The sequence below is a fragment of the Cinclus cinclus genome, chromosome 16 (genome assembly GCF_963662255.1).
Source record: "Cinclus cinclus chromosome 16, bCinCin1.1, whole genome shotgun sequence".
Classification (NCBI taxonomy): Eukaryota; Metazoa; Chordata; class Aves; order Passeriformes; family Cinclidae; genus Cinclus; species Cinclus cinclus.
Window position 1 is genome coordinate 7,856,851 of NC_085061.1, and position 16,398 is coordinate 7,873,248.

Sequence of the window (16,398 nt, forward strand, 5' to 3'; positions counted from 1 at the left end):
CCACTGTCTCCAAGAACAAATAAATATACTTCCAACTACATTTTCTGTTCCTCCAGGTTAATTTACAATTTCCCTTCATCTTTTAGATATAGCTGAAAATATTTGAGGGAAAATTATATCTCTCTCTAAACCTGACAGTTAAAAACTGGAAGGGTGTACAATGGTAGCACTTCGTGAAATATTCATCAGAAGAGGAAGGTTATGCCAAAACACACCTTCTAATTATTGTTTCCACTCAAATGATTAGGCAACCTATACCAAAGTAACTGAAACTAATAGGAACTAGAGCTCTGCATTTTTTCCTTCCTCATGTATTAGTTTTTTGAATACTTGGCTAATAAACCAGTAAATGATGTTTACACAATTATGGTGAGATTTCATTCCACCCCAAACCCACTTCTAGTGAGAGGTGTTACTGAGAGTGGCAGTGCTGTACTTCCACCTCACACAATTGCTCTGCCTCCCCATTTTGCACTGGGATGAGTGATTTTGCAGCCAATGAGCAGAACAGTTCATCTTTTCACAGAAAACTAATCCCTGCATCTCCCACTACAGAAGCCCAGTCTACTCCAAATTTTTAAACAGGAAAGTCAAAATAGTCTATACTAACCTATGTGCTATTCATCCACACTCAACTTACCGGAACAACTAATAATGTGGAAAAAAAATTACAAAGGAATTCCAGGAGGAAGGCATCAGAAGGTCGCATCTTTCCATCTACACTGATCATTTTTGGCACTTCAGGAACAAGGCTCACTGCAGCTTTGAAAAAAGCATCAGCTACAAAATAAAAATAGAGTTGCTGTTATATCATTCCAGCCATGATGGCAGCCATGCCTGTAACCCAATGGTTGCTTTGAATTTGTTTCAAATAGATTACAGAAAATGAATGTGCTGAACTGCAAAGAAACCCAAGGCTCAGCAGTGGTCTGATTCTAGAGAAATCTGTTAATTCAAATGATGCTGTTTCTCCAAAGAAGTTCCCACATCACTCAGGACTTCTGAAATTATAGCTCTTCTCCTTTGCATAACAAGGAGACACCATCATTTCATATGTATTGCATATATGGCAAGAAATTAGCAGAGGACTCAAAATTGACTTATCAAAGAATTGCTTATGCTAGGAGAATGGGGAATCTAAAGGGGGGAGGGGGAAAGGTTCATGCTATCTTGTTCACCAATTCATTCACAAAAGGCTGTTAAAGTTCTAAGAACTACCAACAACTTCATATTTCTCCTTATTTACAATCCCTAAAAGTAAAATATTAATGTATTACCATAACTTGGGGTATTGCTGGTTACCTAGATAAAAGAATTTTTCCAAGAATCACAATACAGGAATTAGACAAACCATCCACCATTATAGCCTTGGCAAAACAGCTATTAAGAGGTTTTTCATAACTCTTTATTTTGTCTCTAATCTTACGAAGTCATAAACTCCAAACACTAAGACATCTATTCCTCAGTTTATTAATATCCCCAGATTAAAAGCAACAATATTTTCCCTCTTACACTAGAAGCACTCCTATATATGCTGAGTTCACAAAAAAATTTCTGACAGCAACATTATTTTGCACTTTCTTGGCAACATTTTAGAATATCCACGTATCCACACACCACTCAAGTTGTTGAACCATATACTTCAAAGTATCCTTAGAATTAATATCATATCTTTATTTTACAGGACCAGAGACCCAGGCCACGTAATCAGCCTTCATCAGAGGCAAAAAAGGAGAATTCTTGGTGAAAGCCAAGAGGTGCTACATGGCTGGGATGGAGATACCACTGACAGGCAGGCATGGGCATTTCCAGGAGCACAGCTTGCTCTGGAAAAATTCATTTGAGACTCCAAGCAAATTTGCTAAATATAGTACCAACTGATATCTAATTTAAGCTTATGAGGAATACCAGAGAAACATGTGCTTTGGAAAAACTGTAGTTCTTCTCACTCTTGTTTTTTCAGCACATAAGTGCTCAAGCCTTTCTGGACTTTTTAGTGCTTAGAATGCAGACTCCCATCCATCAAACACTGTCCTTCCTTTTATTCTGCACATTTGTTTTGAGGTGAAAGAATTTATTTCAACCCACTTATAAGTTTAGATAGCCAACCTAAAGGAAGGTAAGTAATCTTTCTCTGAGCTTTATTTGAGGAAGGAAGGCAGCAGCAGATGCTCATTCTAGCACAAGTAAATGAATCGCTGTCACTTCCACAGCTGTCTCATGTGAAAAAAAAATAAAAGTGCATGTAACACATCACCATACAATAAATACATGTGACCAGACAAATGAAAAAAACGTGCCTTAGAGAATAGTCTGCATACCAAAGTACCCATGTCTGTGCAAGGAATGCTCCTGCCTCCTGAAGTTATTTCATAACAGGATGAGAATGACCTGTTTAGCAATCAGCATCCACAGTGAAAAAGAGCTGCAAAGTGCCTCATCCTAGTTTTCTGCCTGTTCTCCCAGTAATCACAATCCTTCACATTCTCCTCTAAACCTCTGCCACAGTGCAAACCCAAAACCTCTTATCTTCAATTTGAAAACCTGAAATTTGATTCAATTTACTCTTCTTGCTGTGAATGCACACTGCCTGCCTCCTCATCTGGCTGAGCCTCAGAGGCAGGAGCTCGCTGCTTCCTCGGGCTGCTGAGAGCAGTGCCCAGCTGCCCTGCAGCTGCCTGCCCACGCCACGGAGCTGCCCGTGCTGCCACAAACTCCCTGAGCTTCCATCTGTGTCCCCCCTGCCCATGGCAGCCACACAGCTGCAGCTCCCGGGCTGTCTCCGTGTGGCTGCTGTCACCCTGCAAACTCCACATGCTGTCACTGCCCCAGCACAGTGGAGACACTGAGGCTCTTGCCCCACACTTTTTGCTTGTCCCACAATGTTCCTTGCCTTTTTCCCCCTGCTTCCCCCACTCAATGCGGCAAGAAAAGCCAAAAAAAAAAGCAGTACAGCACAAAACAGCTGTATTTCACTTTGGTACATCCAGAACTGGCAAAGGAGAATATGTTCATTTTGCACTAAGTCCTGCCAATTTGTGCTAACCATGAAACGGTTTTATGCTGGAACACTAAAAGCACATTTCCCCAAGATATATGTGCTTCATAGGAAGCAAAAATAAATGCATATCAATGCAAAGGTTTTTATTACAGAGTGCAGAAAATGACCTGTCCTCTAAACATTACCATCCTGGCAGAGAGGTGTCCCAGTATACATTACATGCTCTGAGTCTGAAGAAAAGGCTCACTAAAAAGGTTGCCACAGACATGCTGTTTTGTCAAGTATGAAATGAGCATCAGTGTTTAATTCTGATTTACATTAATTATGAGGTTATGCAATGATTGTTTCTCTGTATCTTTAAAAATCAATTTTTAAAGCTATTACTGTAGACGTGTTTCAAAACAAAACAATACATCGCTTTTCCCGACTTCCAAAAGATATAAGGAACCACTTAAAAAGCACTGAAAAACCACAACAATCTTATGTTCTTGATTAAAAAACCCAAAAAGAACGTTTCAAAAGGCTTCTTCTGATGAAGGATGCTGTTTTCTTATCTGCCTAAAGTACAATACTGCTTCTTAAGTGAACTGCTGTTAAACTGGATAAGGGGAGAGCAGCCTGTGCATAACAACAAATCACCATGATTAAGCCTTCCCCAACTGCTGTTAATATCTTGTGCACTGCTCTGAACGTAACATACTTCATGCTTCACTAAATTCATCCTTTCACAGCAGCTCCTTCACTCTGGTTGACCATAATCTTATAAATCTTTCCCCCAAGCATACATGCTGACCTTCAGGCTACAAAAACTAACAGTCTTGGATATCCAAGTCAGCACTTCCAGAAAAAGCCTCCTACAGAAGAAAAAGCAAGTGAAATTGGTGTTGAATGTTCTGCTATTGACAATATTCATGATGGCACACATAACACATGTTTAATTATACCTACACACAACTCTGTACCTCCATATATTTCTATGTATCAATCTATATATGTAAAAATTCAGCTTGCATTGTATTTTCTGTACCTCTGACAGCCAATTAAACTGTACAAATGTAAGATTTCAGGCAGGCAAAAATAAGGAGGAACACAGTCAGAGATGGGAAAACAATTAAACTCCTTAAGTCCACCTTCAAAGAGCAAAAGGGAACGAGTTTAAAATACCTACACAAAGTATTTTTAGTCACGGCTACAATTACACCAGGCTAAGTCCACCCAAAGGACAAAAACAGGGACCATGCACATCTTCTGCATTCCACACCACTGTCCTGTCTCACAACACTGTCAAACCTAATTTAATACTCTGAAGATTTTGCTTTCACATCCAACAGATGTTGGAAATTTAATGAAGCTTGTACTCCAGTGCAAAAAATTATTGGGGAAACAAGTGTGGGGGTTTTGTAACCCTATTTTTTCTGTTAAATAAATTAATCCATTACGGTTCTGACAACCAAACATTGTAAACATTTGAAATCTCCTTCTTCTCACATTGGTGAGGTCACTGTGAGAGTTTTGCCACATTGCTGAAATGTGGTTTTCCCTTGAACTACTGCAAATTGTTCTCTATCTTAAATATCTCTACACATCACTTCCAATCCAGAAACAATCAGGAATTCTTTGAAGGAAGAAACCTGAAATTAGAAAATGAATGCACTGCTGCTTGATGAGCTGGAATGTACTGTGTTAATTCATACTATGAATTAAGGTAATTATGTGGATAAATCTTGGTAGAGCCAGTTTTAGGCACAGCTTGATTAAAGACATTACTACTTAAAGACAAAGGCATACAGAGGCATAAGTGGAAGATTCGTACAGGGTCATCAGACAGCATCAGCAAGTACACTGGACACAAGACATTTTATTCTTAAGGTGTGATCAGTAAATGCAGCACACACCCCACCCCACTGCCTCCCATCCCACCCAGAAGAAAGAACAACCCAAAAAGCAACCACAGATTACAGCCTGCCTCTCTAAAATCTATGTAATCCCTAAAGACTGTGAGGTACCACATCAGCAGCAGCCTCTAAAGAAAGCTCCACCTTACTTAGTAATACTAAAATTTTTGAAATAATAAATGCTGCAGTTAAATACTGTCATTTCTACTGTTATTATGATGTAAAAAAAAAATCAAATTAGCAGATATGCACAAAAAATATGATGTAAGGTTGTAAAGTCTGTTTTTTGCAGAGAGAAATCATTCCTCAGAAGTCTCTCAAGTCTTCCAAAGAACCAGCAAGATTGTTTAAAAGTAATTCCGTTAATAAATGGATTTTAGAAAAACTTTTAATACTCATCCTTATAAAAATGGCACTTTCAACAACTAAGCTGAAAGAAGGAAAAAGGTCCTCATGAGGGTACATAAGTTAATACAGGATGGGGCAGATGGGGGAAGGAGAGGGAATAAAAAGTTTTCACAGTGGAGCAAAATAACTACTGCAATCCTGAAGGTTTTGCAGAGACATGTCCTCAGGATGAGCTGGGAGGTGACAATGTTTGCAGACTGGTCTGGAACGTGACTGCAACGCATCGCAGATGGATCTCATGATTCTGAGCAATAAAGCAGCAGATGAACTCTAATATTAGTATGGCATGCAGGGAAAGAAACAGCCCTTGCTATAACTATAGAAAGAGAAGCTCTAAATAGGCTATTTACTACTCATGAAAGATTTTGGAGTCATTATAGATGGTTTCCTGAAAACTACATTCTAAACAGCTGTTGAAAAGGCAAGGCAATTATAAGAATCACTAGGAGAGTAATGGAAAACTGAGGTGTCATATCATTTATATTGCTATTGGGCATTTATACCTGGAAAAATCTAATCTAGTCCTAATCTTCCCATTTCAAAAAGATAAAAAAAGGTACTAGGGCATGGAACTGTTTCCTTATTAGAAAAGTCAATACTGACAACAAATTCTTCAGGAATTTATCAACTACATTATCTCATAGACAACAAGAAGAAAATGAATCAGGAATGCCTGAATTCTGCTCTAGGAGATCAGCTGCATGCTCTGAGTCACTCACCTAATATTCAGCATAAATGAATCCCTAAAAATTAAGCTTCCAAGTAGCAGGTAAATGTGGAACTTACTATCACATGAAGTTACAAAGTCCAAAAAGTAAAAGTTGATTAAAAATATTAAATTCCCAAGGACTGGTCTATCTATTTTATTAAATACCATGGTCTGGTCCATACACAAGCTTTGTTAAAGGTTGTATTAAATCACCCACACCTGAAAGCCCAGAAGCATCATCCTACATTATTGTTTCCTTAATAAATGCTACAAGACACTTTCAAAAACAGGTCACAGGCTAGACAGACTTGAAAAACTGACAAACTGATATAAAGTACTAGTCTGAAAAGCTTACAGAGACAGAGATGTCACCTTTCACATCATATGGAAAAGTGATTGGCTGGGATGAAAAGAGGAATAAGAAAAAGCTCAGGGAATGGGAGAAGTCTCCAGCTGTGGAAGTCCCAGGTAACAGAAGAGGTCACAATTCTGTCCAAATGGAGCAACATGTAGCACTGCTACATGTAAGAAAAACAGTATGGCATCATTCTTTTCCTACAGCTCTTTTACTGCCTTCAAGGAAAGCAGTATTTTAAAAGATAACAGTCACCATATACCATTCTCACCAGAGAAACATGAGCCAAGAAGTGCTAGTGTCCTGTAAATAGGAAAATCTATTCATGTTCCTATTTCTCTGAATTCTTTACCTCAAATTCTATTTATATTCTTCAGATCTATAAATATTTCAGGAGATGAAGAAGAAATATTAGAAATTGTTTTCTAACAGTACTGAGAAAGTACTCTAAACCATAATCAGACTGTGATTTAAAATTAATTACTAGATATTCCACACCATATTTTCTCTAGAGTGTGACTGAAGCCTTTAAAGAACACTCATGGAAAAGTAACATTTTCTGCAGTAGAAATAAAATTATTTTGCAATCTACTAGTTTAACTGGAAAACAAAACAAATACCTAGAAGTGTATTAAGCACTGCATGCTTCAGAATTAAAATCTGCATTTGCTAAGCAAAAAGGTCTGCAGCAGTTGATCTGAGGGACAGGGTCTCCATTTTTATGAAGTTTAGTGCTTTAAAATATCCCAGTAAAATTAGTCAGACAGAATCAGCCGAATTACCTTATTCACTCAGCATGTTATTTCTCAAGTGAGGCAAAGATTTCACAGCCTTTAAAATAAAAATGCTGCTTAACACACATTACCAGGAAGTTATGTCATCTCTAGCCACCTGCTGAACGCTGTGCCCAAACATTAAAAACTCATGCTCTTTTTTGACAGACAAAAGTAGCATTTCTACAGGGGGGAAATGTGTGCAGTGAAAATCAAACCCATATCTCAGAAGTCCAGAAGAGTGACACAATGGAGCACACATTTAATCGGAATTTAGTCCAAGCACCCTCATGACAGAAAGCATGATCAATGAGAATTTATTATTCTCTGTTGGCAGCATGCAGTGCTCAGTGGCTCAGTTAAGAAAAATGAAAAGCTCATCTCTGTAAAATCTAGCACCTTCTTTTCAAAGGTGGGTCTTTACAGGCTCTCCAGAGGTACAAACTATGCATCCAGGGCAAATTCACCTAAAACATTTTAAAGATAATTACACAGATTCATTTAATTTAAAGTAGGTCTTGGGATCTGAAATGAAAGAGAAAACAGTCCTTTTTAATACATTCTGAACATTCCCAGACAGACATCTGTCAGTGTGTTAATACTAGAGTTTCATGAGCCTAGAAAATCACAGCTCTGACGCAACTCCATTGTCTTAAAGAAGATTTATTCCACGAAAAAATACAATTTTCTGATACTGAAGTACTTGGATGAGTTCAAACACTTGATTTGATTAACAGTGTGGCAAATCGAAGCAAGCAAGGCTGGGACAGAGGAAATGAGAGCAGTGAGACACAAGGACTGATGGTTATTATTGCTGCCCTTTGAAATTGGGAATGAGGAAAAACCCAAACTTTTCCAGCCATAAGCAGAATAACTGTGGCTTTCCAACAGCTGATAGTTTATCAGTGCAATCCTAAGACTCATAAATTCACTTATTGTTATGACCTGCACATCCTCCTTTTTCAAGATAGACACATTGGCAATTCAGAGAAATCTTCCTATTGCCAACGGAAGTCATGGAACTCAATTTTGTTATGTGTTTAAGTGAAAAGTCAACTCACTGAAACAGCTGGACTCCCCATAGAAACTTAAAACTGAGAAAAATCCAGGACTTCACCTTGCTACAAACACCAGCTGGAATCTTCAAGGAAGAAGTGCATGTACAAAACTCATACATGCACCACTGCTGACTGAGCTATTGGATCAGGTACATTGCCTTTCAGCTTTATTTCTCTTCACAATTTTAAACCAATTAAGTGAATTTAAATCAGCATGAAATAAAGGTTACAGACAAGGCAGTCTCCCTCCCTGGCCTAATGCTATCATTAATGGCACACTCTTAAATCTTCACTTCATGCTGCATTGGTTTTAGTAGATCAGTGTCTAATTGGCACCAGTTAACTCAGTTAACTGACTGGAGTGAAATTTACTGTCATGAATTAATCAGTACTTCTTACTTCTTACTCATTCAGTTGAGATACAAATTAAACTGTCTGGAAAGTAACTTTCAAGGACACATTATGTGACTTCAGTGCATCAACATATGGAAAGAGTTCACAAAAAATGTCCCAAGATAGTGCCTGTTGAACACATGCTAAATTACTCATGCTAGTGACATGTCTCTGAGTACAAATTGTACCCAAAATAGCTTTGCTAGGGGAGCAAAAAAGTGAATAACTATAAAACCTTGGTGAATGAAGTGAGATACTGAACATCAGTTTTGCCTTGCTTCATTTTAACAAAAGCAGAGATGGACCAAATGCTGCTCTCTCTAGCTTATGGGTCTAAAATTCAGGAGAGTGTGGTTAATAAACACACATTTTAGAGACCAAGTTCATAATACTTTGCATGCATCTGCTACCTTAAACGATTTCAGGATGGGGATCCTGTTAATTGTTTAGTGAGTGCACTGTATTCATGTGTCAAACAACAGCTGTGCACATTTGTAAACCCTCACACTGAAAAGTCTGGACAATTGTTGGAGCCCAGGAGTCTCACTCAGAGAAGAACTAGACCACAAAAATATCAGAAAAGCAATTTCTAAGTTGAAAGATAATAAATCACAGAGTGGGTCCCAATATGGGCAGGGAATAATTCTCAAAGACAAAATATTACAGAAAAACTGCTTTGGATTTGCTTCCGAAAAGAGAAGCTCTACAACACAGCAACAATAACAAAAATTGACATACAAGATAAGGTAAGCTGGTCAATTAAATAAAACACCACAGGGAGAAAAAAGTGAGTCCATTTTATATAAACTCTGAAAGAAACTGCACAATGCTAACTGCACAACAACAGACTTTGCAGACCTTTTATTTGCACAACAAACTTGGACACAACAGTCAGCTTTACTCTAAATCCCTCAGCTTTGCTGTATGGGCAACATCAGATTCAAAACAAAGAAATACAACAGTCACTGTGCACTAAAAAGTCTTAATCAGCATCCTAAGTCAGCTTGTTTGTGCAGCTGGAACTTGCTGGTAAATGCAGAGCTTGGAAAACAAGCCCTCGTGAAGAAGCACAGAGTTAACACAAAGAATTAATAGACACAACAAAAGATGTTGCAAAGTAATCCAATCTATTACCCTCACAGCTCCACTGAAACCATGTAAAGGAAAATCATTTACTATTGGAGAGCAGACATTTAAAGTCAGGATTAAAATTGCAAAACAAAGTCGAATGATATCACTTTAAAAAGAAAAAGAAAAATACTGCAAGCAGTTAAAAGTATATGAAGACTCTTGGAATAGGTAGCTGACTTCCATTTGTAACATGAATGAGATCATATTAAATGGTGATACAGACTTAACATTCATTCTGATGCCAGAAAAGCTCCTATTTTTTTCCCCAAAACTCCTTTTTGTCAGAATCTATTACTTAACACTGAACTAATAGGATGGCTGAAAATGTGCTCAGGCACATTTCAATCAATAATTCAGATCCAAAAAAAGAAAATATATTTTTCAGTATTGATATGATCTGATATGATGCCATTATTTCACTCTGATATAGTGGCACATTTTCTTGACTAAGCATTTACCATGCAGGTGCTTTTACAAGTTTCTGCTGTCCTTGACCTAACCTGGAATTCCTTCCCAGCTCATTGGCGAATTTTGTCAGTCTGTGAACTACTACACAGATGCTTTTATTTATTTTTTCAGCTATAATAAAGCACATTATTTGTGTTTAGAATGCTTCCATAATTATGCGGGAGAAAAAATGTCCATGCTTTCCCTAATTCCTAAGTAATTTAAGACAATCTACCTCATGGCCAGGACTATGTCAGCTACAGTCAGCTGTCCTGGGTATTGAGATCACATTGAAGAGCTGCTTTAATATGATAAGGTTTTGCTTTAACAGTGTTTGAAACAGAGCTGTATCTTAATTGCATCATAAACACACATATGATTTAGGATATCAACCAAGTTATTATTCACAGTTAGAAATATTTCTGAAATAAGAGAACCTTTAAGTAGATAAATTCATGCCTTACCTTGTGAAAGGCACTGATTTGCCAGAGCAACCTGTCCAGAGTGTAGATACAGATTAAGACGAGTGAAGATACTGCTTAGAGATGGAATTGTAATGAAGCAGAAGGCAACACAAGCCTAAAGCAAATTTTAAAAAAAATGTAATAAAATTCCTATCTCAGAGTTATAACAATCTTTACTGATTTAATAGAAAATTAGGAATTAAAATCTGTAAATCAGTTTTGGGAAAAATTTTCAATACAAAGCAAATATTATGTGAAACCCCAAATCAGCAATTTTAAATTTCTAATGAGTATTTCAATAATTATTATTTTTTTAATTGCTACTATTACTAAATCAAAACAAACACTCTGTGACTGTAGCTCAAAGAGTTCCTGTCTCCTCAGGTAACCACCTTGCAGCTCAAGACCAAAAGCTAACTAGAAAAGCAGATTAGTGTCCTCAGGGAGAAATCATCTGCCAAAGAGGTCAGAGCAGGTGCCTTGTGTGTACTGGGAGGAAGCAGATGTAGCCCAGGTGCTGCAGCTGCAGACCTATGGCACAGCCCAAAGCCCTGGATGCAGCAAGGAGCCCCCAGGCAAGAGAAGCTGGCCAGTGCCAGCCCAGCCACCCTCTGCCCAGGACACCATGCAGCTGCCATCAACTGGATTCCACTGCACACACAAACAGCTTCCCACATGCAGATGGACACACTTTGGTTGTCACATTTCAGGTTAGAAGAAGGGAACACAAGCAACATGGATACCCTGTGATGGCCTGTGCACAGTTCAAAGCACATTTGACCATTTATATATTGACTCAGAGACACTACAGCTGAAAGGAGCACCTTATTTGATATTCAAATCCTGATTTCAGCATATCAGCACTGATATTATGAGACAGAAGTCTGAATATATTTTATACCCCATCTCCCATTCTTTCTGTGACTGAGTTACATATTATATTTCAAATATAATTCAAAAAGCTGAGCTTTCCAGAATTCACACAAACACCTCTCTGGTGAACCTTCCTTTGGAGAGGGAGTCAATCTTGCTGCTCTTTTTCAACACAAAGCTGGTATGAGATGGTTTGGGTCTTTTTTCTTAAACAGCAGCATTTGGCTTTAGAGAGGAAAGATTGCTCATAACAAGAGAAAATTGGACCATATACAGTGTCAAAAATACTAACATACTGGCTTTGCAAAAAATTATAAACTTAGGTGGCAGCAGACAGCATTATCTGCAAAGCAAACGGAGTTTATTAGTCAGACCTACCCTGACAAATGCAGCAGTCTTTCTGGAATGATTTCCTTTCATCACCTTTCTGGTTTCCATTGCTAGTTGGTTCACAGACTGCACACACAAAACAGCAAACCATTAAAAAAATGCACAGTCTCAGTGGCAAACAACAACTTGCATGTTTTACTGCATGCATTTAGAGAATAGCCAGTGTCCAAAGGAACCCTGATACAGTGTGTCCCCACTGTACTATTTACTTTTTACTGGGAGAATTTTAGTGACTGTTCCTTAAAGCAAATATGACTCTATTTGTGAAAGTGGACTTGTTTTATTCAAGCCTTAGTTTATGCTTGCCTTCCCAGCTATAGTGCTGTCACTTCCTTGCTAGCATAACAATCATGATTTCTAGCTAACACAGATTAAAAAACCACAAACCAAAATACCAGAAGGATTTAAGGGAAGATACAATGCTGCAAAGGAATCAGATGCTCACCTGTGACTCAACACAGAAAAGAGATTAACCTTCCCCATCACAGCAGGACTCTGCCTGGATCTGCAGCCAGACACAGTCTAATCTTTCCTAGGTGGAGGATTATAGCAGAGGCAACCCAAATTCTGAATGCACGAAAGTGCCATTTATTTTATTACACATGGAATCTCTTGCAGGATAGCCCATTTTCTTTGCTGCAATGATACCATGCATGTCTGCCAAGCATGAACTTCAGAGTGCTTAGGGGGACAGAACCAGAGATGAGAACAAAGTTCACTTTATGAAGACCTGATTAAAATAATTCAGATGTATTTTGCAACAGACCAATAATCTGAGCAGGGAATGGGAGAACAGCAAATATATCCCCATTTATTACAGAAATGTAGATAAACTGTGGCTTACATGAATCAGCTGGACTAGAACAGGCTCCAAATTGCAAAACATTGACCTGGCTTCAACATAGAAACTCAGCTGCTGTTCAAAGTCACGGCCAAATGAAACCTGTAAAAGAAAAAAGGCCCCTAGACTTTACCACTGTAGGCCTTAAATATATGTAAAACTGCATGCAGATAAACCACAGATATTCAAAAGTCAAAATCCCTATAAATTGCTAAGGAGAAAAGCAGTAACAACAAATAGCAGTCATAGAATCTCTGTTCCTTTAACTGTCAGCAATACTTGAACTTCAGGGAAACATGAAAGTTCTAGTGTTTTGGGGGTTTTTTGTTTGTTTGTTTTTTGTTTTGTTTTTTGTCTATACTCTATATGATGGTCTACTTTACAGAACAAGTATTTTTCAAGAAAACAAAATTTAAATCCTAGGTTTGTGAAATGTTTTCAAAACTAGCAGAATTCTTGATTCTTTATGGCAGGGACAAAGGCTTGGTTTTGATCATACTTAGATAACAAGACAAAAAAAAACCCCAGAAAAATAGAAACAGATCTGTGAATCTGTATTCAGATTCCTCTGATTTCTAGTTGATAAAGGGCCTCCAACAGAAAATAGCACTTTTCCTAATTAGATAAACCAGTAAGAAAAGCAGGTTTTCCTTGAGTTTGGTTAGTAAATACACACTTATATAGTATGGCAAAAGCTTGTAACCTTGTATTCTGGCAGGAAAGAAGCCAAAAAACAACCTTTGTGTGAGAACAAACTTCTTCCAACTCTGTAGATTTAAAAACCCCAAGTGCTGTCAGCTGGAGTGTCTCAGCTGTCAATTAAAACCAGAGCATGAGGAACAGACTCCAGGCAGTCTATATTTATGTATTCTATTGCAATCTTTTTCTAATAGAAATAAAAGTTGCATTATTTATCATTTCTCAATTTCTCAACATTATGCAGAAGAATATTTTACAAAATTAGAATAAAATTTACATTTAATCCATACAGTGAAAGACCAAAGAAACTGCACCAGAAAACAAAGGATTACTTCTCACATTACAGGCAACTGTCTTTGCTTTTCCTCTATTTGTACAACTGCTGATTCTTGAGTCCTAGTCTCAAGAAAACTTACCCAAAAATATAATTTTTTCCATCAGAAAGACTGACTGTAAGGAGGACTGTAACAATTGCTTTTCCCTTCACATCTTAATGTGTGCTGATATAAATTCATAACTAGTCATTTTGCTGCTATGGGAATTTTTTCTCCCTAAACCAGGGGGAAGACACATCAAATTTTATTCAGTACAAGAAATCCTCCTAAAGGGAATGGTACTATATTATACTGTAAAGCTTAAAAAAGCAAAACTATATTAGAACATTAATTAGCAAATTATTATAGCTGAATAAAAAGCAACCATCTAATCCACAGAGTAAATCCACAGAACTGCAACAAGGAACAAAGAGGACAAGTAGACACAGAGCCTGTCAGCTCCATGTGAGAGAAAAAAACAGGCATTGGGAGTACGTGGTTCAAGAATACAAAAAGCTTGAGACAGTCTCCCTAAAACACCCTGACATCTCAGAACTAACAGAGATCAACAAAAGATTTATTTGAATAAGAGTGAGGGATGGGTTAAAGACCAATCAAGACAAAACATCTGGGATTCTCCTGGGACAACTAATTTAATGATACAAATTAGCTTATTTCTAAATTAAGATAAAAAGAGAATAATAAAGAAGTTACACTTATTTTGTATTTTTGAAAGATGGTATTGGGTCCATTTAGAGCTAAGTAGTGCAACTTCCTTCACATAAAACAGTGACCCCTCTGATGCTTCAGTTGCTGTTTAACTTTTAAATACATGCTCTGTTTTACAGGAGATTTAGAAAACTAGCAGAAAATACAATTAAATAAACAACATGTACACTTTAAACTTTCATCTTGCACTGTATCAGCTTCAGCACTGTGTGACATTTCTTTGAACACAGACACTTCACTGATGTGCACTGCTTGGGGTTTTCAGTGGTCTTAAGCAAGTCAGAGACTGGGCTCTGATTCAGCCCCACAGGCACCTGTTCCTCATGGGAATGCACCAAAAATCCCAGCTCTAAGGTGCTCCCAACAGATGCACACAATTGTCACTCACCATTTTTATGAATCCATTTATCAGAGCTGCTAACATTCTTTTCTCATCCTCAAGTGTTAGTGCACTAAAAAAAAAAAAATATTTGGTACACTTTAGAATATTGTTTATCCTATTTATCTATAAATGTTCAAATGATATATAGTATTTTATAAATTTTTCTGTATAAAATTAATTTTAATGTGAGTATCACCAAGTCAGCCATGAACCAAACTAAATTCCAGATTAAATAAACAAAAAATTGCTGAGTGGCTTTAGATTCTCTGAAAACTCAGACTTTGGCATGAACAGAAGGAAGCTACACTAGTGTTTGTTTATTGGAGCACAAAAATGGCTTCAGTCTTGTGTTGCAACATGAGAACTTGAGTAAGAACTAAGTCTAAAAACCTAAAGAAATTAGTAAGTCTATTCTTAGAAGAAAGTTACCTTATTTAAGGATTAAAGATTTTGAAATACCCTTTAAATATTATACACTGTGTAACATCAGTTTGTTGTTTAGTTTGGGGATTGTTTTGTTTAAGATTATTTGTTTTAACTAACCTTGCCTCAGAAATTAAAAAACAATTAACTTCACCTTGCTGTAGTCCCAGTTTTCATGTTTTAGTAACAACTGAACTAAACTGATATGTAAAAAGGAGTTTCTTTTCAAAATTATCACAGATACGTATTCTACACCAAGAGTCCAAAATCTGATTTGAAACAAATTTCCATCACATAAAAATCCAGTCAGTCAAACCTGTTTCACTGAAAATGGATGAACAAAACATTAAATTAAAATTAACTAATACAGTTTAATCCCTTTACTATTACATGCTTGGCTCCAGCTTTGACCTTTAGTATATCAATTACCAATTTCCAACTCAGACACCAGATGGGAAGAGAACAATAGTTTTACTATACAAATTCAGTAAGGGAGGAAAAAAAATCTCAGCATGATTAGCTCATTAGTGCATTGCCAATCCAAAGAGTCAACTGATGTGCACTGAAAGGCTCAGAAGGCTTGTGATGAGATCTCCAGGTCAGCAGTAGGTTTCCAGTTCAATTGTGAATCAGACCCCTACCAGTCTAAAGCTGTTATCCTCCAACAGCTGTTACAGGGGTCAGTGAGCCCCACACAATGGGCTGGGAGTTTCCTGAACCAGGATGCAAAAACACATGCAGGAGTTATTTAAAAAACTGGAATTTAGGATGATCTACCAAGACATTGTAACCATCTTAGCTAAAGGAACTTTAAGGGATTTTAAAGGTCCCAGTAAACTATCAAATTGTTTTGGCAAAGTGTCAGAGGAAGCACCAAATATGGATTGCTATAAACTGCTTTTTTTTTTTAACAAGCTGGTTTAGGTACAATATATTGTTCTATTTGAAGGGTGAAGTGGCTTTTAGTGCAACATACAGCCAAATAAGGTACTCTAACCCAAAATAAAACACTGTAGCTAGTATAAATTTGAATTACATGCTAAATCTGACCTCTTTATTGACAATAAATCTTGCATTCACAGCCTATCAAGGATGAGAAAGTTTTAAGTTCCT

General features: G+C 37.3%; 1 protein-coding gene across 4 annotated transcripts in view; it reads right to left on the minus strand.

The window, feature by feature from the left end:
- The window catches only part of VPS35L (VPS35 endosomal protein sorting factor like), a 47,145-nt gene that overhangs the window by 6,811 nt on the left and 23,936 nt on the right, over positions 1–16,398 (minus strand). For 2 of the 4 annotated variants that reach the window (XM_062503267.1, XM_062503265.1), the window contains 5 exons: positions 14,869–14,932; positions 12,742–12,840; positions 11,886–11,963; positions 10,635–10,749; positions 641–780 (listed from right to left, as the gene is read on the minus strand). In XM_062503267.1, coding sequence (XP_062359251.1) covers positions 641–780; positions 10,635–10,749; positions 11,886–11,963; positions 12,742–12,840; positions 14,869–14,932 — 496 coding nt within the window. The remainder of the gene's footprint in view (positions 1–640; positions 781–10,634; positions 10,750–11,885; positions 11,964–12,741; positions 12,841–14,868; positions 14,933–16,398) is intronic. The other 2 variants (XM_062503268.1, XM_062503266.1) reach the window with 1 other exon arrangement.